The following is a 24,353-nucleotide window of genomic DNA, read 5'->3' as shown; positions in this document are numbered from 1 at the left end:
TGATCTGAGGATGAAGGTTATCCAGGGTATCAGCTTTAGTGACATCAGTAGGTAACTTGTTTTAGACACCCACAACCAGTGTCAGGGCAAGATATTTTTAAATAGAGATATTTTAAAAAATGTATTCTACTTGGTTGACTTTTCCCATACCATTGGGTACTTGTGTCAAAAATCCTTTTTGATATACTAAAGTGTTCCAATATAAGAACATCATACTATTTTGTGAGTTGTCAGTATATCTGGGGATTGAACACTCTTACACTTCAGACTGTTCAAATTCAATATTGACCCTTTATTAGAACTCAATAACGATATGAAGCTTATCTAGCCCCTCGCCCCCATTTTTTCCAAAGGACTGCCAGCACTGTAAGTAACAACAAATGCTTCAAATGCCATTTAGTGTTTGAACAGCTAAGTGGTGTTATGTAAAGGGTTATCTTTACTGTACATTGGCATTTTATCCAAGACAAGCAGCTGTAAAAAAAAAAAAAAACTTCAAGTGCAAGTAAAGTGAACACAACTTTTACAGAAGGGAGAAAAATAAAATCTGGGGGGGGGGGGGGGGCAGAGAAACGGGTTTATTTCACCCAGTTATCACTATTGAGACCTGCAAAGAGATATTTTTGGTCCATGTAGTTGCAATGCAGAAAATCAGTAAGGTTCCTGTTTTCTGTTTCAACCTTAACAAAATCTAAACTGAAAGCTTAATCCAATATTAGAGTGGTGCTTCAAAAACTGTGGTCTCTTGGTGGCATCAGTGAAGTATGCACTGCTCCTCCTGCTCCTCCAATCAAAGCTCACCTGTAAGACACTGTAGAGATGGAAACCTGTCAAAATATGAGTGACTCTGACAGGTGGGCTTTCCAGAGGAGAACAACTGCAGGTAATCATTCCCCAAGTACAACACATCATATTCCAAACTACATGCGTACACAATAAAAACATAACCAGTCATTCAAAATTGTAAAAGATATTAATCAGCACTTTCTGCCATCAGGGGTCACATCCACAGCAGCAGAATCTGTTTGTTACAAGCCATAATCACACTGACGTGATGCGTTTTCAAATTCTGTGCTGTTCCCTTCTTCAAGAGATTCGTACAGTACAGTGTACACTATTGCACAAAATATTGCAAACCTACTGAAGTGTGAGAGATATGCAAAACGCTTTAAAAAGGGAAGTCATAAAAGATCAACTGCACAGTAAACTGCAATAGCACTGAGCTATAGTGCACAATAGTTGGTTGGAGAACAAAAGTGCTGTGAGTCTTTAAGGTAAGAGCACATTATTATTTTAACATGAAGGTATTTACTCAGTCCATCTAGGTTGATTTTTTTTCCCTGCCTGTAATCTCTCCTATAAACAGTTATGTCTTTTTAAAAACAAGTACTAACCTGAAACTTGATTTCCTTAATTCAATGCATAGCTGTTTTCAACATGAATGAAAAACATTTGTGATATCCGTGATCCTTTTATTACTTATTGTATGATAGAATAACACACTGTGTAAATGAAGGCAAATGGGGAGAAATGAAATTCAGAAAACTAAAATGAAAGGAATGAATTTGTATTTGAATTTCAACCAAAATATCATAGTGGAACGCACACATTTAAATAATACAAGTAGGTAACTTCATCAGCATGCGCAGGCTGCAAAGGAACAAGTAAAGGTTCATTCCATGCTGAAAAGAAACACAATGTTGTTTAACTTGTTTAAATCATATCTGTGTATACTGTATTTGTGTAGTTAAGAATTGTTTTGTGAGTACTGCAGAGTGAAACGAAGAATTATTTGGTGGTTGTGAAGAATGCCCATGGTAAGGTCATCTAGAGTGTCAGCTGATCCATTAATTGACTTCAAAAGCCTGTGAACTTCATAAGGAAAGTTCAAACCTGCATTTCAAAACGAGCAGGGAGCAGCTCAGAGAGTGTCCCACAGCTCATTCAGCACAGCTCCAGGAGGAGCACAATGGGTCAGTAGACATGGCAGCACTGGGCTGTCAGGGATGAGCCTTGCTGCTGGAGCTGATGTTGCCTGCAGTGCTGTTACCCTTTCATTCAGCACGGAACTACCTGACATAGGGCTGCCTGAATGGCCCGGTGAATGTCTTGAAGAGAAATCCGAGGCCCTATGCAAATTCAACAGGAAAAACATGTTTGTTTATAGCTTTTCCTTCACTGCATGGGAATTTTAAGGCTGTTGGGGATAACTATTTAATCAGCTAGCATGATTGCATCTGAAATTCTTTTCCCATGACAAACCAGAATCATAAAAGCTCTTGTTCAACCCACTACAGAGGTTCAGCTCATAATTGACATTGAAGCTCACTGCAGGTTGTGATCATGTGGGAGAGAAAACATAACTGAATGCTGGGTTGTGCAGGACCATTTGGGTTTTCTTTAAACCTGTGCTTTTTGGCACAAATTAATGTCATTAATTATTTTGTTTATGCATTAAAAGGATGGACAGAGGCACCCAGTTCTATCAACTTTCCTGACATACAATTTCAGGAAAAGTATTTATGAAAGTGATAAACTAAGGCAACACAGATTTAGTTCAAGAGCTATATGTTAGAATTCATCATTATAAATTGTATTCTCTCTAAATGACTCATACTTTACCCACACAGGACATACGAGACAATAATGGGGGGCGGATTGTCCAAAGGTAAGAACAAGATCAAATAAAAAGAGTGATGAAAATGCTTAACTGCCACATATAATAATAATAATAATAATAATAATAATAATAATAATAATAATAATAATTGCTTACACTTATATAGCGCTTTTCTGGACACCCCACTCAAAGCGCTTTACAGGTAATGGGGATCCCCTCCACCACCACCAATGTGCAGCATCCACCTGGATGATGCGACGGCAGCCATAGTGCGCCAGAACGCTCACCACACATCAGCTATCAGTGGGGAGGAGAGCAGAGTGATGTAGCCAGTTCATAGAGGGGGATTATTAGGAGGCCATGATTGTTAAGGGCCAATGGGAAATTTGGCCAGGACGCCGGGGTAACACCCTGTTGTAACAGAAGAAATAAGGTTCTTGATCCCGAGATGAAGTAAAACAGATGAGTTTATTGCATGCAAGGAACAATAAAGCCGAAGTCTTGTTTCCCGCAAGAAACAACAAAACCGAAGTATTGTTCAACGTACTGTTACAAACTTTTGGGTTATATAGTGTTTTCTTCTCCGTTTCTGACGTCACTCGGTATGATGGTAAAGAGGGGGGTTCATGGTATTTGGCCAGTTTATGTTCTGGGCAAATGGTCAGTTTAACATTACACCCAGGGGGGTTCCTAGCTGGCATCTGCAATCCTTATCAGTTAACCCCCTTTTCTGCCATAAACCCCTGCTTGTGACTTGGAAGTCTAAACCCCCTACAGAAAGGATTAAATTCAAACCCCCGTCTTCACATCTTTCTTCAACCCCTACACTTTTCGAGAAACGCCCTGGGATTTTTAATGACCACAGAGAGTCAGGACCTTGGTTTTACGTCTCATCCGAAGGACGGCGCCTGTTTACAGTATAGTGTCCCCATCACTATACTGGGGCATTAGGACCCACAGGGATCGCAGGGTGAGCGCCCCCTGCTGGCCCCACTAACACCTCTTTCAGCAGCAACCTTAGTTTTTCCCAGGAGGTCTCCCATCCAGGTACTGACCAGGCTCACACCTGCTGAGCTTCAGTGGGCTGCCAGTTGTGAGTTGCAGGGTGATATGGCTGCTGGGAAGGTTAGAAAAGGCTTGATTCCTGGACTCTTTGTAATGTCCAAAGCATTACACAACAGGAATGACATCAAATTGGCAAATTATGTTTTGCTGAAGTGAAACAATATGAGCAGACTCCATCAAAAACGTGACAACCACTCAGCCAAGCAAATAATGTGGAAGTCACTTAACAATTCTGTTGGCAAGTCTGTGGCAATGTAACACTTGTTCTTGCAATCTATTCAGAGGCACAGTGTAATATTAATTTCCTGCCGTTACGTTTGGCAACATTCTGACATACTAATAACATATTAATGTTCACCAAGTAATATCTTCTCTAATGTTTCTGCAAATTTTGCTACAATGTTCCAAGTTTCAAATTTAATGTCATATGTGTCACGGACGTCCAAAGGGACTAACCGTGGAGAGCAGGAGAGCGGATAAAGACCCATATGCGTAGCGGCGGAACGGGAAAAAGGCCCGGGCTCGTTAGTGCAAAGAGTTCAGGAGTGCCGTCTAGAAACCTATGTCCTCTGGTAGCGGACGTGGGGCGACCTGGTGCTAGGCGGGTCTCGGGACATCCGAACGTCAATGCTGAGCAAGGGCAGAGTGCAAGACCCGGAGATATATAGCCCAAGGGTTAAGAGAGGGACCGGAAGGGCAGTAGGCAGGAAACTAGGGACAGGACAGAGTAGGAGCGCCCTCTGGCTCCAGAGGGCGTGACAATATGTACCTGAGTACCTGAGTACAATGGAATGCTTACTTGTGTGTTTCCTCACATGACAAATGACAGAGCAGATTTACATCACATTAAGCAATAGCAATATGTTCCATGTTAACAACATAGTGGAAAGTAGCATGAACTTATGGTTAGCAGCAATTTACAGTACTTGAGATTATTAATGAATACAAAAGCAGCAGTTTACATTAGAGGGGTTTACAACTGAAATCTCTAACAGCAATCACATAACAGCAATATGCAAAACCCAAGTAGTGACAGTATTGTGAGTTCAATACTAAAGCAGTGATAGAAGAACTAGGCATTAAGAGGTGGCGTGCAGACTTCTTATGGCTATGAGAAAGAAGCTTTCTTTGAACCTAGAAAATCACCAGAAAAAAGAGGATAGTTTGAAGTGCATTGCAAGAAGAAACAATAAGAAAACAAAGTATTGTTTTTCTTAGCCAAGGATGCCTGGTAATGGTTATATGCAATAACAGCACAGAGCCAGGTATGATGCCATAACACCCAAGAACATCACATACTCCTGCACAGGGAGGCAGTTATGTGTAGCAGGCTTCTCAGTTGTGTGGAGAAGGTGTGGTTTGTCACAGGGATGCCAGTGTGTCTAGATAACAAGAATAGATCTCAGAGCGGAATGGGCTAAACACATGTATTCTTGATGAAAGCCATCCAGAATTATGAAGCCCCATTCAAATTGTTCTTGTACCTTTTGTATACAGTAAAAACCACAAAACCAACAACTACAACTACTACAACTACTACAACTTCTACAACTATTACAACTATTACAACTCCTACAACTATTACAGCTACTACCACCACGATCCCAACAACTACCCCCAAGGCATTAACCCCTATTCCTGCAACACCATCTCCTGGGTAAGTTAGTCATTTAAGACTTTTCAAAAGAAAGAAAAACTCTGGACCATGGTCTAAAATTCTAAAGCTTATGCTTTTTAAAGCCATTTCAAAAGGGTTTGTTTTTGATAATTAATTGACCAAAGCTCTGCATTTTGTCATTTTTTTATCAAAAAATTAAAAAGTGTTTAACGCTCATTTAGTGTAAGGGTAAAACCCTACAGAACTTTCCCTCAAAGCATTTTTCTTTCGTCTGGTGTGGAGCTCACTCTGTTTAAAACAAAAAAATAAACAACAACTGAAATTTCTCTGTCAATGAGAAACAAGTCCCAAATTTAAAATCTCCAGATTAGAACTGACACTTTACAAGTCTTACACAAACACCATAGTCATTGAGCAGAAAAGATATAACACCAAAAACAAGAAGCGGTTTAAATTTCTTGTAGCCATAAGTATTCATCTTTTAAACAAATCCATGATCATGAACTTTTATCAGTGTATTTGCTCCTGCGAGATGCAGTTAGCCCACTAATTAATTGCATTATAAACTTAAATGTTTAATGGCCAATTTAAAATAGCTATTTTACAAGTCCTCTTGTTTATGTTGTAGATTGTTGAGTGGCAATAAAGTAGTGATCGAATAATTGATTGAGCTTTACAATACTTGCCCTAGCCGCTGGAATTTTGAACCCTTGAACCCAAAAGAAAAAAGATAAAACTCAAATGTCTTGCAGAGGCTAGTGTGCGTCATTCCTACGATGCCATGTACCTGTGTTTATTCAGTAAAAAGACATTATGTAACCTTTCAAAAAAGCATACAAATGTTGTGGCATATAAGGCTGATTTTTTAAATTGATTTTTTTAAAAGGATTTTTAAAATCCTCAGAGAAACCACAAGACAGGAAATGGCACCTCCTCCTGGGTACTTGAGGTCTGCAACTCAATATGATTTATCAGTTAAAAGTGATTGGGCTTTATGACAAACGTTTGGAGAAAGCAACCCCAGTTCCTGCCCCTCACCAGCTCCCTTCAGTACAAATACGCAACATGTAGACTGTTCTAACCCAGAGTTCCTCATAGTAGCACCCCCTCGCTATCCCAAACCCCACTGCCTTTCTGATGGTGAGGCTCAGACTATCTTGTCCACATGGCCAGGCCGTCATCTCTCAAGCCAAGCAGGTTAAACCCAAAATATATGTGTAAATGCTCTGCTTTGATCACAACTGCATTGTCGGGGCTTTGTCTGCGACTAATTCCTAGGTCAGAGGTTGATAAATATATGTGATTTCCATTCATTCAAACACTTATTTATTCATTTCTCAGGATAAGTACAGAGGAAAGTATCATAATTGGACTGTCCTGCACTACGGTTGTTATCCTAGTGGTGATTGTGGTTGTTGTCTTCACTCTAAAGAGGAGAAACAAGGTTCTGGGTGAGTGTTTACCTGTCAGTCACACTTTACAATCTGCTCTCTAAAACTGCCCATGGTTTAAGGGTTTTCACCAAGTCCTCTGGTGCCCACCTGCCTCCTGAAGACATCAGGGGAATGAGTTAGTGGAGGGGTTTGAACCGAGTGCCAGCAGTACTGGCAGTGGAACCGAATGAACCCAACGGGCTGAAGGAGCCTCAGCTTGGTTCTGACCTTTCTGTTGTACAGATGTCATGAAATGCTTCATGGCAGCAGCATGGCTACGTAAAGAATACTGAACACAATATAACCTGTTCAGATCGAGAGGGGTAATGGACAAGCGGAGATTCAAGCTCTGTCCAGTCACTGACTGCAGCTCGGTTTGGATTTCTACTGCAGGAAAGCCTGAGGAAGGAGGACAGGAGGGAGACTCCAGCTCAGCAGTGAATGTGGACAGCAGACAGGTATGGAGCTTCCCTGTTGTGTCCCAGCTGATGGCTAAACTAAGGACACCTTCATCCTCCAGGACTTATTATCCAGGCCGGATATTAAATAGCCTCAAGGCTATTTTTTAAGTGGCGGATCTATACAAGCAGCCAAAAGCAAAGGCATTTTTCACATCATCAGACGAATTAACATTGTTTAGGGATACAAATATTTAGAAACTCACAGTATAAGAATCAGTGACTAAATATGCCACTTTGACACGGTCTCAGCTGCTAATTAAACTGGGAATTCCAGAGAATACTTTAATACCTATAAAATATTTAACAGACGTGTGCACAGTGTAGAGTGTATTCTTAGGTTAAGGTTTCAATAGTGCCCTTTTGTCAATGTTTAATCAAGAATGACTAATTCATTGTATTTTTAGTCCTACTGATTTGGAATCTGAAACTGAGAAACAACTTGCGGTACCCCTGTAACCCTCTCACTAGCTTGGAGGAAACACACAGTGACAGCACTGCAAGCAAGCTACACAACACACCACAAGCTGAAGATACCCTTCTCCAGAGCACACTTGAGTTAGCATGACTGATAAATACTTCTCTTACTTCCCCTAGGGAAATCTTGGCCATTGTAGTCTAATGTCATAGCCTAGGCTTAAGCCCAGGCAGTCTAGACCACCGGACAAAACTCAGGCTTTGAGTAGATATCCTAACTGAATGAGCCAGCTAGAAATTTCTTTTTTTAAATTAATTTCTAACAATTTCTAAGTGCAGTTAAAAAATACTACACATTTCTTAACAAATCTTTTCAAAACAATTTAGGGGCAATGGTCTTTCTCCTTTAAAACAATTAAAAAACTCTTTGCATGAAGGAAAATGTTTAGTGAGTCGAAGCTGTGTTGCAATTGACACAGCCTCCTTAAACAGCTTCCACGCTGCACCACAGCTCTGTGCTTTCTCAACAACTGCAGTGACAAAAAAAGGATCAGCAATAACTGGTGCATACCACACGAGGGGGACATCAAATTTGAAACATCAGAAAAGAATTTCTTGTGGACATCCTGATGCACGTTACAGAAATCTAGAAATATTTTTTTTAATTATTTTTTGCTTTCCCCTGGTTCCTGTCTGTATTAAAACTAATCTTTTCCAATTAGTACCCAAACATTCTGTCTACCAGGAATTTTGTCAGAAAGTCCACGATAGCAGATGTTTGTCACTCAACAACGTGGTACAGTACATTGTGCTTTTTTTCTCTGTAGGCTGGGGAAAATACAACGTATGCAAATATCCAATTTCGGAATTCCAGGCGGGAGTCAGAAAGCTGCATTACCTATGCCGAGGTGACTAATGAGGCCAGAAAACCAGCATGCATCTCCTGTCCTGATGGGACTGAATACGCAGCTATAGCCCAGACGAGGTGAGCTGTGCTGTCCTGTGGACCACTGTGTTGGACCGCATGAGGCCAGGAGAAATGTGAGAGACACAGAGAATCAACCATCCAGAATCTGCAAACTGGACGGTAACAATGACCGGGGGTTTGTCTACAAGAGGGGCTCTCATCCTCATCCAATATCATTCGACTCAACGGTCTTTAGTTTGTCTCTGGAAAAATCCACCGTGGCCAAACACTGTAGTGGATTATTTTTCCTCCAGGAGCGATCAGGGCCCTACAACCATGAGATCAGATAGACATCCAACATCTTGTGCAATCTGGGATCGAGGCCAAGAGAAAACCGAGTAGAAAAGGGCTGAAATCGTCAGTGTATTATGAGTTCCCATGATCCATCATATGACTCATTTTGCTTTCCTAGACTGCGCTGTAGGCAATGTAAGACACACATGACACATGAACTGGAGCATTCAGCTAGTCTGTATTTTTATAGACTCAAAGCAGTTTATTTATTCTTTTGTCTTACCAGTTATGTCTTATTTGTAATTTCAAACTGGAGACCAGTTTATGTACAGTAACAGTTATTTTCCTTGCTTGAGAGTATAACAGCAACATATCACCCAAGATCTGAAACCATGACCCTCCATTCCAGAACCTGGAGCCCCTCATCACTACAGTACACTGCCTTATTCGTGCGAAAAATACCATTTTGGACTGTTTTTTTTATGCTTGTTTTAAGGCCTTTTTATGAATCTATAAATCACACTATGTAACAGGCTGGCATCAATAACCCCAGCGTGGAAAACAAATGTGTAAAACAAAACTGTTAAATAGGCAATGACAATAAACATGTCAGACACCAAAACAGTCTCTTGCTTAATGCCAGATTAATTATTTCTAACATTAATCAACCGTAAAGGTCACATGTATCAAAAATTAGTATTCATACATACTCTGAAATCAGTATAGACAATTTCTGACTTGAGAGATGAGCACAATCTGAGCACAAGCTACAGATCAGTTAGTGCAGGTAACCAACAGGGACATCATAAAATGTAAATTATAAAAATAAAATTTTTAATTATTGTAAAAAGAATGATAAAAGGGCAGGAAATGCAGTAGGAAAACACAGTGATGACAAGTGAAAACACTGCATAACAAAGAGAGGTATGGGTAATCCCAAGACACGTCCCAGGATTCTGTGACAAAACAAAGTGTATGTTTGGTGTGAACACAGAATGGGAAAACTGGGCACAGGTTTGTTACAGGACACATCACAAATGAGGTAGGCTGGGCTGTAACACTCATGACACCTCAGTCAATAAAATATTAAAGTGTCTTTGATTTGAATTATATTACGTCTTCCCACTATGTTCATGATCATCTCTATTTAGCAGAATTAAAAAAAAACATTTTCCCTGGAGCCCACACTACATTGTCACAATGCTTGTGCATTGAAAACAGTGACGTGGCTCTTGAAGTGAAAGGTTCTGACTGAAATCGTACACATAGTGAAAGAGGTAGCGAGTTCACACTAATATGAAAACAAATGAAACACGGGAAGGAGGAAACACAGACCAGACCAGACGTCTACTCTGCCATCATGGAGAACATGATTTTCTGTCTCATACTGTTTGGTAAGAAATTCAATTTTTTGTTTTTAAATTCGAATTAACATTTTTTATACTGTGTGTGTGCATAGATTTCTGTATACAGTTACTAGTTATAAACAACAACCAACAACACTAGTGGAAATAAATTAATCTCCATGTTATGAACAGTGGCTAGATTTTTTAAAGATGTACATAAATCTGATCTTGGAACACTTGACATTTAGTCAAAGATATTAAATGGTTATTCAACTCTAGAAAAGATCTAGATTTCTTCAATAAGAAATCACAAGTTCTTAATAAATGCCAATTAGTCACAATTTAATTGGATCCCTGCTATCCTTAAGATTACAGACGATACTGCACTATATTCTTCACCTATTAGAAATTATCTTAAATAAAGCAATTTATTACATCTCTACAATGTGTTCGATACACTATTCTTCAAATTACAGTACATTTAAGCCTAGTCTTTGATGAGAACAGAAGATATACACATATTTTTGCTCAATTTTCTTCAATTCCTTTCCAGGCTGTGAGAAGACTTTTAAAAGGGTTTCTGCAAAACCCACAAAGACCTTTCCTCTGCTTTAACTCAACCCATGCATCAATTTGTCTTTTATGTAGAGTTTAAGTTGATGTCTTATTTCAGTTGCAGGTGCCAGTGTTCCAATTCTGGGGCCAGCCAAAGAGAATACCATAATAGGAGCAGCAATTACTGTGCAGTGCCAGTACGACACCAGGTTTCAGACGGATGTGAAATTCTGGTGCAGAGGTTATGATGTACGCTCATGTGCAATCATAGCACAAACAAATGGAAGCCAGCTTTCTAAAGACAAGAGGATTTCCATCACTGATAACAATGGGCTTGGCCTCTTGTCCATCACCATTAACAAGCTGAGGAAAGAGGATGAAGGATTCTACTGGTGTGGAATTGCAAGAGATGAGACCAGTATGAAGCACAGGTTGCAAATCAGTGTTACAGCAGGTAAGCAGCAGGGACAAGATAAAATCAAAGTCATAAAAAGAATGCTTGCTTTTAATTGAAATAATATGTAGCTAATTGTAATAATTAATTAACAATGTAATAATTAATTATAAATTAATTTAACAATCAATTAGTAGTTAATCTATTAACTGAATTTTCATTTAGTGTCTTTCTATCACAACCTGATTTTCCATTTTGAAAAGTTGACGTTTGGTTCATAAAAAGTTTCATTTAAAAAAAAGTTTTGTTGTCTGCCCTCAATCTCCTGAATGCTGTTTTGGAAGAGTACTCCAACTCTAAGACCAAGAAAAGCACAATTACAATTCCTTTTTAAGTAGTCTCTTAAGCATCCCTGCTCTGGTTTTGACACCCTGAGCAAACAAGAGGTTGGAATGAATGAATGAATTTACCCAGGATGCAGGAGCTGTCAGGTGACATCACTAGATGCCTTTGACATTTTGCGCCCTATGTCATTTAAAAAAATAATCTTCACCATTAAAACCTCATGTGTGATTGTAGTGGTGGTTCATTAATGAGCTTCATTTTCAGGATTAAAGGCCCCTCAAGACAAGACTGGACATCTGGGCGACTCTGTGACAGTGGAGTGCCAGTACAGCCCGAATTTCAGAGACAGTGATAAATACTGGTGCAGAGGTGACAATTGGTTAACCTGCAAGATTCTGGCCAGAACGAATGAAGGCAGATCAGCTCAGACCAGGGTTTATATCTCTGATGACAGAGATCAGAATGTTTTCACTGTAACCACACACAACCTTCAGTGGGATGATGAGGATGTGTACTGGTGTGGAATAAAGCAGGCTGGACTGGATATAATGGAACAAATGCAGTTAACAGTAATTAAAGGTAAGGGCCTCCTTTCAGCATCAAAATCATACAGCTGAGGTGCTCAATTGATAGAGGTCTTGTGACAAGATTTGCTTTGCACAAGAGCAAAACAACAAATTAAACTACCACTACTAGTAAAGATCCCTTCCCATCAAGAAAATTGATTAATCTAACACAAAATGGCTTAAAGAAGATGTGAAATGTAGCTCTCCTAGCAGGCTGTTGCACTGTATAGCTCTTTTTTGCTATATTGGTAAAAAATGTACTGTACAGGGAGTCTAAGATTGCTGACAATTTCTGGAACCACTGGAAGGTGTTACTTGGCTTATCAATGCTAAAATGTATGGATGTGACTAATACATCCTGTTCAGCTCTAATTTAGCCCAAATGTACTACTTAGCTCTTTGCAATAAAGCCACACTGTCCCCTGCAGTGAGAAATCCTTATGAAGCCACCATGCTTTAAAAAGCTCAGCATTTTAAGCACTGTATTTAAATTTGAAATCTATGTCCTGGTATTTCCTAAACTAAGCAATCTAAATCCCAATTTGTAGAGTCAGTGGTAACTAAGTCACGTGCTGCACCATTACGTACTGAAACAGGGGCTACACAAGTGGTTGCATCATCTCGTTTGCCCAGTTGAGGCACTTGATGTCAATCATTAGTCAGGAAAAAAAGAATCATACTCATGTAATGTACAGGAAATGCAGATAAACCCACTGCAAAGTGAACGAAACAGCACAGCAGCAACAACAGCAGCAGAAGAAACTAAGGGACTGTGTTCACTCCAACAGGACAAACAGCAGTAACACCGTATCCCCCCTCTACAGCAGCGGCTGTAGACACCATGTCCACAAGAGGACACAGCCTGAGACACCATGAGGCAGAGGGGTCTCCTGAGCCGAGGTACAGTCACAATTCTGAACACAAGTGTTGTGGTACACTTTATGTTAAGATATCATTTACAAATATTTTATACAATTCAGACGGTTAAAGTAAGAATGCATGTATAAAGCACTGGAGCTTAAAACATCTTAATACCACAAAGTACAATATCTGCGTTCATATCCATATTTTGCTATGGTTTAATAACCTTTTTGTAACACTTTTTAAACACTTTACAGTGTTAATGAAATACAGAATGTGTAAGCCATATATTACTGAAAAATGTTATCTTGGCAGGCAACAGATTCCAAAGTTCATTACTGTAGCAGCCACTTGCTGCTGTTTGTGTTACATATGAATCAATTCAGTGACACTTGCAGCAAACTCTGCCCTTTTAACAGCATTATTTCAATTCATGCTCTTGCCCTAGCAGCCTAGCTGTAAGCAGTGACCTCATTCTTCAGACCCTGATTGGCTCCTTTGTGATGCTGTTCCTGTTAGTTATGTCCTCTGTCTGTGTGGCAGTGAAGGTGAAACGGGCTAAACAAGGTATCTGCAGTGCTCACGCGCTCATCCACTTTCATACAGTATGTCCAGCATTCACATTTCATTTTACAGCATTTTTCCAAACATATATGGCTCGTTTATGGAAATATGATTTTCAAGAATTTCATCATTGCAGATTATGTTATACTCTCTATTTTATGAGGTACATGAAAGAAAAGAGAAATGGTTATAGTATAGTATATCAGTACAAAACCCATACAGTGGACATTTTATAGACACTAATGTGCAATATTCTTAGAATTGCTTATCTGAGCAAACACTATATGTCCAAGATTACTGATAATTTCTGAACCGACAGGAAGACGCTACTTAGATATGTTGAAATGTGCGGATGTAACTAACACATCCTGTTCAGGTCAAGTCCAACTCTGCAAAACCTTCCTCTTTCCTATAAAGACAGTCTGTCCCCTGCAATCAGAGAACTTTACAAAGTCCCTGAGCCTTTTGTATTGGAAATCAATGTCCTGATATTTCCTGTAGGCAATCTACATTCCAGTTATTACAATCAGCTAGGAACATCAATGTAACATTAGCATAACTTACTGAACTGGGGAATATAGAGCAATGGACAGGTGAACAAAGATAATGTGACAAGAATTACGTAATAATAATAATAATAATAATAATAATAATAATAATAATAATAATAATAATAATAATAATAATAATAATAATAATAATAAGAAGAATCGTTTTCTGTGCTTCAGAGCTTCCTTATGGTTTGAAACAAAAAAAATGTTCCTTGAATTTATTTAGCATTTGTATCCAAAAGGATCCCAAAGTGCTTTACATGTACTGTATAGGAGGATTCCCACTTTATCCACCCCTGAAATACTACTCCCACCTGGCTGATCAAGGGTAGCTATTCTATCCCAGCAGCCCCACTACACAGCAGATCGGGGGGAGAGAGAAACTGCTTCACTAACAAAGGTACAGGGAACACTGAGACAATCCCAGGGTGAAACTGAGCTAAGTAATCAAAGTTAACACTCTCACTCTTAGAAACACTGACATGGAGTCTTTAATAAACAAGTACTCAGACCCTTGTTTTAATGAATCATGCAAAGGATGCCACCTATTGTAGCACAGTGCTCCCAGTCCCCATGTTGGGCCTTTGGTCTGCAAATTGTGGTCCAGGGGTGGGAGAGTGCCACCCAGTGGTGCAGCAAATGAAGAACACAAATGAGCCTCAGCCGTACTGTAGATGTCCAGTAAGACAGTGCTGCTGATGGGTTGTTTGGCCAAAAGGGAAAATTAGGAGCTATGCTTTTTATGACTTGTTGACTTACGAATCTCATAGGTAAATTTAAAACATCTTTCTGGTTCTTTTCCTTTCCAGGAGGTGAAAGAAAACAAAGAAGTCTGAACTCCATGAGCACCAACGAAGTAAGAATCAGCCACTGGCTACTACCCTCCTACTCCTGTCTGATATCACTCTAGTAACCTCACTGCCCTCCTACTCCTGTCTGATATCACTCTAGTAACCTCAATGCCTTCCTACCCCTGTCTGATATCACTGTAGTAACCTCACTATCCTCCTACTCCTGTCTGATATCACTGTAGTGCCCTCACTGTCCTCCTGCTCCTGTTTGTCATCACTGCAATGACCTCACTGTCCTCCTGCTCCTGTTTGTCATCACTGCAATGACCTAACTGTCCTCTTGCTCTTGTCTTACATCACTGTAGTTACCTCACTGCCCTTTAACTCCTGTTTGTCATCACTGTAATAACCTCACTGTCCTACTACTCCTGTTTGTCATCACTGTAGTGACCTCACTGTCCTACTGCTCCTGTCCAATGCCACTGTAATGTCCTCACTGCTCCTGCACTGCACATCAAGGCTTCCATATGGCGAGACCCACAAAATTCCCAATTTGTTGCTCCCGTTGAGCTCTGAGTTCCTTAATTGAACCCCTAAATTGAGCAAATGATTAGTTTAATTAGATTTCTAATTGATCTCAGGTCCCCAAAGGCCACATTTTTCTATTGATTTGTTTTCCTACTATTATCTAACTTGATCTCTCCAAAAACACTGCAATCTTGAAAAAAGTACCATTAGCAAATTACCAGCTGGGTTAGGGGTTCTGAAACACAAGCTAGGGCTCAGAATAAAAGGCAGACTATTTTCTGGTACTTTGAGTAGAAAGTCATATCAGAGGCTGTATAAAGACAGAACTGCAGGTCAGAGCACAATGACATTTCTATGTATTTACACAGGCAATCACATTCAGTTTTGCTTATAATTAATGGTAGGTTTACCGTCATGCTGATCCCTGTGTAACACACAGGCAGATTTCCCAGCATAAACCAACCTGTTTTTTGTTGTCCTTCTTGCCTATATACAGTATATTTTACAGGTGATGTCTGACCTCCGCAAGTTTATGGCAATAATTGAGCCAAGCTCTCAATACACCACAGCTTGATGTCAGGACTGGCAAAGGATGAAACAGTTTAAGCCGAACCCACGCCAATGTCTTGATTGTCAGACGAAGCCTGTCTTGTGTGGCAAATAGCACATTTCTCCACATCTACACCCTTCAAGCTGTAACGAGCCAGTTCGACTGAAAACAGAGAGATTCAGGGCAACAATGTCTGCAACCAAACCAAGCACATTAGGGAATTTCTATCCTATACTCCTCACAGTGTAGACTAGATCCCTTATCACATGGGACTGTTTGCTTCTAGCCAGACAAGATCATCTACAGCACAGTCACGGGGAGAGAACAGGCATCTGAGGATGTGGTCATCTACACCAACATTGTCACGGAAGACTGCAGAACGAAGATGGAGCCGGTTTTGGGGTCTGTTGTCTACTCGTGTGTGCACCACCATGTGCAGACAGACCACAGCTCTGAATAGGTATGTCAGATTGGCGAACTCTTTAGTGATGGGAGATCTTACTGTGGTCAATTGCAGTGAAACTGTAATACAAGTATAGGTGTTTGAGGGACATATGGAGGTGAGATTCATAAATGGATAGGGCAAAACAATGAGGTCATTTACAAAATGATAATAGGACATTTCCTATAAGGGTTATTATAGAAATTCCCTGAGCTCTTTTGGGGATTTATTTCTGTATAAGTAATAGTATCTGTACCTTTATTAGTAGTAGTCATGTTGTTATGTATGTTGTCCATTGTCATTGTCTAAAGTTTTCTTCTGCATATTTGATTCTCAGTATTAATACTATATACAGTACTGCAACCTGATACAGGTGTGGCTTTTGTAGGCTTTCAAGAGAGAAGATGATTTGACCCTTCATACTGTACAACAATACTAGCATAAAAAATAAAGTGCATATTTTCGGCTCTCATATTAAAGTTAAAAACACTTGCACTAAGAGCTAAACTGCCTCTATGTTTGTGTTGATCTCACAGAGGATTACAATATGGTCCCCTCCTGTGTATGGTGCTCTCTGGCTAGTGACCATCACCTGTTGGGCACACTTGAACACCTGTGTCTGAACACAGCCACATCTGGAGACTGTGGAGTCTGCTGCCTCAGCTCAGCAGCAGCTTAACCGAGAATTAATTCACATCCAGGGTCAGATCAGCAGCTGCTCTATCTCTAACTCAACATTGACAGCCTGCGGAGGGAGAGGACTGAGGCAGTGTGTAATAACTTCAGGAGAGGACCTCACAGCGCCTAACTCATTTTTAGTTTTCATACTGTATATGGGATTTATGTTTTTTTTATGCAGGACTGCTTAGGACCCTGAGGCCACCAGGGGTCCCCTCACACACTACAGATGCTTTTTAATTGTCACGTACAAATGTGAACAAATATTCCTTCTAGTGGCTCTTTGTGTTGTTGCTGTGCTCACCTAGACTGTTAAAGCTCGTTAGTTATAAATGATAATAGTATTAGTTGTGAATGTAAGTGTGGTGGTTTATTTTACTTCAGATGTAACAAGATAACAATATCAGTGTGGTTTCAGCTGCCGCTACACTGAATGCTACTACTAGTGCTACTTTACTAGAAGTTAAGAGATTCACGTTTCACGTTACTACTTTCAATCCTAAATTATGTTATCTTTGTAAAATGTCCAATTCGTGTTCATTTCTTGTAAGTAATATATTACATTTCCTTCAAAGCAGGTTAATAAAAGTTTTCTAGTTATTTAATTCATTTATTTAATTGTTTTAAATAGTAAAATGAGGTTTGGGTGGGTGCTGATAATAGTCTCTCCACAAATAGTGATCAGGAGGGCCCCTTTCCAAGCTCTTGCCTATTCTCCACAAGCAACGGCTGGCCTTACATTTATATACTTATTTCATGCAGCCTTTAAGTGACTAGAATATGCTGGAAATGCTGGTTTGATGGAGTAATGCACAAAAACAGTTTGCTGCGTAAAAATAATGTTGATTTCATTTAAAAGTAAGTCAATGTTAAAGTGCGCAAATGTTTTTTCCGCCAAGTCAGGCATAGAGGAGTGAATGATGGAGGAATGATGGAGTGCAATACCATCATTAGACACAAGGTGGCGACAACCTTCCCCTTATCGAGAAGCTCTATAAATGGCTGGCATTCCACACACTGCACATTCCATATGCATTCCATGAAGTTGGTGACTGGGATGACTTGTTGCCCGAGGAGATTCACGTCATAAACAAAGCTGCATGTACACCTGAGCATTGATTCTCCAGAGTTTTTCTTTTCCTCTATATGCAAGATATAGTAAACAATTACTTGTTTAATATTTTGTAAGAGATGTATCAGAAACAAGAAGACTCCAGATCCTCGGTGTAAAGCTGTGGGACTTTGGGATAAGCTACCCAGCCATGGGGATGAAACCTGGTTTCATTCAAGAAACAGCTGGGCGAGATTCTTGCTTCAATTCACTACTATCAGACAGGATTGAGGGGACGAACTGCCATCTCCCATTTGTAAATGTTTTCATATGCTTATGAAAGTAGAAAGAACAAAAACACTGTAACAGCTGAGGCTGATCTCTTGTTGCTCATTTTCTCCTCAGCTTCTCCTGTGGCTCAGGAGTCCTTTTCCGTGTCCTTTTTCTCCCCACTCAAACCCCTTCAGATATCTTCATGCTGTGTAGTACATTCGATTATCATGTGGCTCAGCAGCAATGAGGCCACTCTGTTGTTACAAATAGGAAGGATATGAAATCTTTCTTTGTAAAGGGAAGTTAGTATCAGGGAACTGCACAGAAAACAACTTTCAAATTTTACCAGCAATGAAGCTCCTTGCAATCATGGCCGTTCTGTCAGGTAAAACACTTTCCAGCTTGCATTTTCAGCTGCATCGTGTATGTGATAGAATGTAAAGTACATCTAATTTTACAGTTTTAAATGTTCCCTATTTAAGCTGAAATAAATCTTATTTATTAACTTTTACTCTCATTAATAAAGAAAAGTCCCCTTTTGACACTAAGGATGTGATTTTCTGTTCTTACAAAAGTGTAACTACATGTATGTGTAAAGGAGTTTATGTCAAGATCTATATTCTACGCATACAATAAAAAATGTTTCAGGGATACTGTTGTTAAATCTCTGCTCTCTCTGTATTGTAACTACAGGTGCTCATTCAATAATAGTGCTGAATTCCAAGGACGTGACTGGCTGGGTTCATGGCACAATGACAGTCCAGTGTTCTTATAGCACCGAAAATCAACTCAGTGACCAGGTGAAATACTGGTGTAAAGGACACAATCTTCTCACTTGTACTATTTTGGTGAGGACTGATGACTCTACAACTCATGACAGGATTTCCATCAGTGATAATAAGACAGAAGCAATGGTGTCTGTCACCATGAAAGATCTCCAGGAAAGGGATGAAGGGGATTACTGGTGTGGAGTGTCCTTACCTGGACCAGATGATGCAGAACAAGTTCACATCAAGGTCAACAGAAGAAAAGGTAAAATGTATTTCACAGTGGAGAGCAGCATATAAAGTTAAAGATTACAGTTCCTACTATCTGTCATTTATATAATTATAGGGTTTTATTTTTCTAAGTAAAAGTTAAAAAATTCTGTTAAATATTAAGATTTCCTTCAACAACAGAAGAAAAGGTCAAATTAATTTGAGCTCAATGCTATACTACAACATGGAGTGCAGCACACAAGGTGTTGAACTAAGGTTGCTAATACTGTACTTATTATTTTTACTGCTAATACTGTATAGAATGTATAACTGTAAGACTTGTTTTTCTATGGTGTTAAAAATATATTCAATATAAAGTAATTCTACAGCAATATAAAACTGGGCTTAATTACTGACCTATATTCTGCTTGTGACTTCAATTCACATTATAACAATTTGAAGTAAAAGAGACAATTCAGCAGGTTATAATTTTCTAATGCTTAGAATAATACTGTCTGCCTAATCTGAGAGAAATGATACTCTATAATACCCTGGAAAAAACAATACTTTGCTTCAAGAATCCTCTGTTGTAAGTTTGTAAAAAAAAAACATTATTAAATGGTGTAAATTCAGAAAAGCAGTCACTTTCACAATGTTCATGTCACAACCTGTTTTTACTCTGGTTAGCCATAAATGACAAAGGTTTTTAAAAACCTGAAATATTTGGAGTAAAAAGCAAGTTTATCAACTACTGGCTTTAAACTACTATTAAATTAGCAGGTACCTGTATTGGTACTGTATTATAACAGAGTTAGTAACAGACGTTGAATCAAGCAAATGTAAAAAATTAGACTACATAGCTGTACTACTTGTGCTAAGTAATGGATTGATTCATTCTAAGGGAGTAGGTCAGTAGAGAGGTGTGGTTTAGAAGCAACATCATGACAAAGCTACTGAAGTGGAAAGAAAAGAAGATTAAAGTAGTCTGTCTTTCTCTATAAAGTGAAGTAAGTTGGTGAGAAGGGAGTTGCCAATAAAATGTTTTATGTTCTTCAGCAATGAAGCTCCTTTGGCCATTCTGTCAGGTAAAGAGAGCTCTCTCATTTGAGTGTTCATCGCAACAATTTTACTTTTTGCTCCGATGACATCCATGTTCATCACATGGACATCACATGTTCCAATTTAGGGTCAGAGGGGAGCCAGAGCTTATTCCAGCAAGCAATTGGCACAAGGCAGGATACACAATGGACAGAACAACAGTCCATAGAAGGGCACACACTCACACCAGGGCAGATTTCCCCAGAAGTCAATTAGCCTACTGGTCTTCCTCTGTGGGAGTCAACCAGAGCACCCAGAGGAACTCCACACAAACACAGAGAACACACAAACTTCACACAGATAGCACTCCTGGTCTGGAATTGAACCTAGGGCTCCAGTTCTGTGAGACCACTGTTTTACCAACTCTGATGACATATAATGTACAATTTCTTCAACACAGTTTGCCTTAAAGCTAAGCTGAAATTGAAAGCTTTCATAATGCAAAACCATGAAAGGTGAGCAAACGTCCCCAGTGCACTGTTCCAGTGCAGGGAGGGTACTGTATCATTGAGAACACACACGGGCTGACCTGCAGAACTATGATGACTCCAAAAAATAAAAACAAAGACTCTTTAGTATCCTTTCATTATTTCAACAGATTCAGGGGCGAATGAATCATCAGAAGAAACAGAAAAAAACACAACTGACCCCAGAGAGACGACGCCTGTGAGCAGTGGGTCCGTTACAACTACAGAGCCTCATACTGACTGTCTCCTCTAATTAAAATGAAAATTATTATTTATTAAATTATTTATGGTAGAATTTATCATTACCTCCATGTTTAAACTGCTGCTTCCTTAATTGTGACGACTGTCTTCCTCCCTCCCTCAGGATTGCAGTGTGGTCTGTTGTCCGCTGGCTCCTGTTCTGTGTGATGCTGGCTGGCCCAGTGACTGTCACCTGCTGGCAGACTGGCACCAGGCGCACCTGCCCTCCTGCTGCGCACACCTGAACACCTGTACCTGAACACAGCCCACACCTGGACACACGGGACCCTGCTGCCTCAGCTCAGCTTTACACTGGGACTGAATTCACTCCCAGGACCTGCACACGGCTCAGTGTCTGTTCAAACTGCCTCTGCCTCTTCCTCACTGACTCAACAGCACAGGCCCAGGAGCGAGGCACTGAGAAACAAGATGCAATTCTGTCTTTCTAGTGATTTTCATCATCTTTTGTACAGCCTGTGGTATTTTTATATGTCCATTCTATGAACCTTAATTAATGTCACGTATTTGCAAAAAAATTCTGGCTTTGTGAAGAAACTTAAATCTTATTTTGAAACTTGTTTATGTTATATATTAAAATAAAAAAGTTGCCTAGAGTCCTCTGAGATTGTCAACCCTATACCCTAGGTACCTTGTCACCAACATAGCACCTCCTTTAACTGTTTTAGGGGATCATAATAACAACGTAATTTCAATAAGATTCCCAAATTCTTTAACTGGCTACTGAATTAAGCAATTAATATGTGGAGATTTCTGCACATGCTGTAAAAAAATGACATTTCCCCATAATAGTGAACAGAGGTCAGTTCTTATCTTGATATAGGTAGAGGGCTGTTTCTCCCTTCAACTGCAAGGGATGCTGTTCATTCACAGTCAATAGAGAATCTGTGAACCAGTGCAAAGATACATCTTTTTCTCTGTTATATCATGAATGGTCTGTGCACATACAACTGGGGTTCAGTGAAGGACTTAATCATCTAATAATAATAATAATAATAATAATAATAATAATAATAATAATAATAATTGTTTCCACTTATATAGTGCTTTTCTGGACACTCCACTCAAAGCGCTTTACAGGTAATGGGGACTCCCCTCCCCCACCACCAATGTGCAGCATCCACCTGGATGATGCGACGGCAGCCATAGTGCGCCAGAACGCTCGCCACACATCAGCTAACAGTGGGGAGGAGAGCACAGTAATGAAGCCAATTCATAGATGGGGATTATTAGGAGGCCATGATTGATGAGTAATGAGTAATGATAATGAGTAATATTCTCTACTGGTATTAGTTATCTCTAATGGAAACGAGTAAGAGGACGTACGATTTTGACCTTAGTTTCAAACTCATAGGGAATCATTGGACTACAGTATAATTCTCTGTCCAGTCCTCTGTCCAGTCCTTGACAGGACAAAAGGAAAGCAAAAACATGCGATTGTTTAATAATTGGAATGTGTTTGACTCGTTGCCATAAATCTATTAGATTAGATGGGTCTATTAGAAATTCAGATGGGTTTCTTAGAGGTCAATAATATTTCTAAATGTATACTATACTGCAGGTAACCTAGATTTTAGAACTGAATCCAGTGTAGTTAGACCGCAGAGCTGTAATGTTAATCTTAAACACAAAGACTAGACTCGGTTCTGACACCTTGTTCAAATTCAAATTTGAGAAGGAAGAGGGCAAAGAAAACCTAAAGCACACCAGAAAAAATGATTGGAAACAAGTCGAGTCCAGATCCACAGTGCAAAGTTGTGGGACGATAGGATAAGCTACCCGGCCATGTGGCTGAAACCTGGTTTCACTTAAGAAACGTCTGTGTGAGATTCTTGCATCAATTAACTACTATCAGACAGCCATGACGGGTGGAACTGCCTCCTCCCATTTGTAACTTTTCTTATACTCTTATCTTAAGATAACACTCTGACAGCTAGGACTGATTCCTTGTTGTTCATTTTCTCCTCACTCAGATATCTTTATATCCTGGAATGGACTAACAACACTGAGGCTATCTACATGAAGGGCCAGATTATTTTGTATATTTTGTATTGTCTGCAATTCTTTATACTCCATTTTTTATTGCACTTCTTACTGACTGTGTTTATTGTATATAGTATACTGCCTGGCTGCTGTTGCATTGCAGTTTCCCTTAAGGGATTAATAAATTATCTACAGTATTTTTATATCTACATCAGCGTATCCTGTGGCTCAGCAGTATTGTGGCTCCATTAAAATAGGAAGGAAATGATGAAATGAAGACTCTCTCTGTAAGGAGTAGTTGGTATCTGGGAGCAGCACAGAAAACAGTTTCAGTTTTACCAGCAATGAAGCTCCTCGCAATAATGGCTATTCTGTCAGGTAAAGAGAACATTTTCACTTGGATTTTCAGCTGAATCTTTTGTTTGATACCACAAAATATACAGCACAATCTTTATTTGACAGTTTAAAATGTTCTTTTATTTATGACTTTAACTTCTGATTTATAAAGTAAAATTCCTCTTTTGACACTATGGACTTGATTTCCTTTACTACTCATGAAGGAGTTCATGTATAGATGTGTATTTTAGGCACAAGATAAAAATCTTTTTTAAGAATACTGTTGTTAAATCTGTGTTCTCTCTAAATTGCAACTACAGGTGCTCATTCAATAACAGTGTTGAATTCCAAAGACGTGACTGGCTGGGTTCATGGCACAATGACAGTCCAGTGTTCTTATGGCACCAAAAATCAACTCAGTGACCAGGTGAAATACTGGTGTAAAGGACACAATCTTCTCACTTGTACTATTTTGGTGAGGACTGATGACTCTACGACTCATGACAGGATTTCCATCAGTGATAATAAGACAGAAGCAATGGTGTCCATCACCATGAAGGATCTCCAGGAAAGGGATGAAGGGGATTACTGGTGTGGGGTGTCCTTACCTGGACCAGATGATGCAGAACAAGTGCACATCAAGGTCAACGGAAGAAAAGGTAAAATGTATTTCACAGTGGAGAGCAGCATATAAAGTTAAAGATTATGGTTCCTACTATCTGTCATTTATATAATTATAGGGTCTTATTTTTCTAAGTAAAAGTTAAAAAGTTCTGTTAAATATTAAGATTTCCTTCACCAACAGTATAAAACAGATGTTAAATACTGAATGCTGTTCTACACGTGACATCAATTAGCCGAGGACATACAGTAAAGTAGTGTTTTCAAATATCCATACGGTACTTTGTACCACAGAGCGGAGCTTTG

General features: G+C 39.5%; 1 protein-coding gene across 1 annotated transcript; it reads left to right on the top strand.

Moving 5' to 3' along the window:
- Positions 1-1,168: 1,168 nt before the first annotated feature.
- LOC107076813 (uncharacterized) lies at positions 1,169-21,704 on the top strand. The gene is made up of 16 exons (XM_069189730.1): positions 1,169-1,274; positions 2,631-2,668; positions 5,183-5,342; positions 6,645-6,754; positions 7,130-7,194; positions 8,439-10,206; positions 10,832-11,167; positions 11,717-12,031; positions 12,807-12,918; positions 13,328-13,446; positions 14,804-14,850; positions 16,150-16,317; positions 18,578-18,692; positions 19,001-19,339; positions 20,981-21,059; positions 21,214-21,704. Exons 6-16 carry the CDS (start codon positions 10,119-10,121, stop codon positions 21,332-21,334), a joined length of 1,839 nt encoding a protein of 612 aa, XP_069045831.1. The 5' UTR covers positions 1,169-1,274; positions 2,631-2,668; positions 5,183-5,342; positions 6,645-6,754; positions 7,130-7,194; positions 8,439-10,118; the 3' UTR covers positions 21,335-21,704.
- The last annotated feature ends 2,649 nt before the right edge of the window (positions 21,705-24,353 follow it).

This window comes from Lepisosteus oculatus, chromosome 5 (assembly GCF_040954835.1).
Source record: "Lepisosteus oculatus isolate fLepOcu1 chromosome 5, fLepOcu1.hap2, whole genome shotgun sequence".
NCBI lineage: Eukaryota > Metazoa > Chordata > Actinopteri > Semionotiformes > Lepisosteidae > Lepisosteus > Lepisosteus oculatus.
The sequence above is the reverse complement of the archived record's forward strand: the minus strand, read 5'-3'. Positions and strand labels throughout refer to the sequence as shown.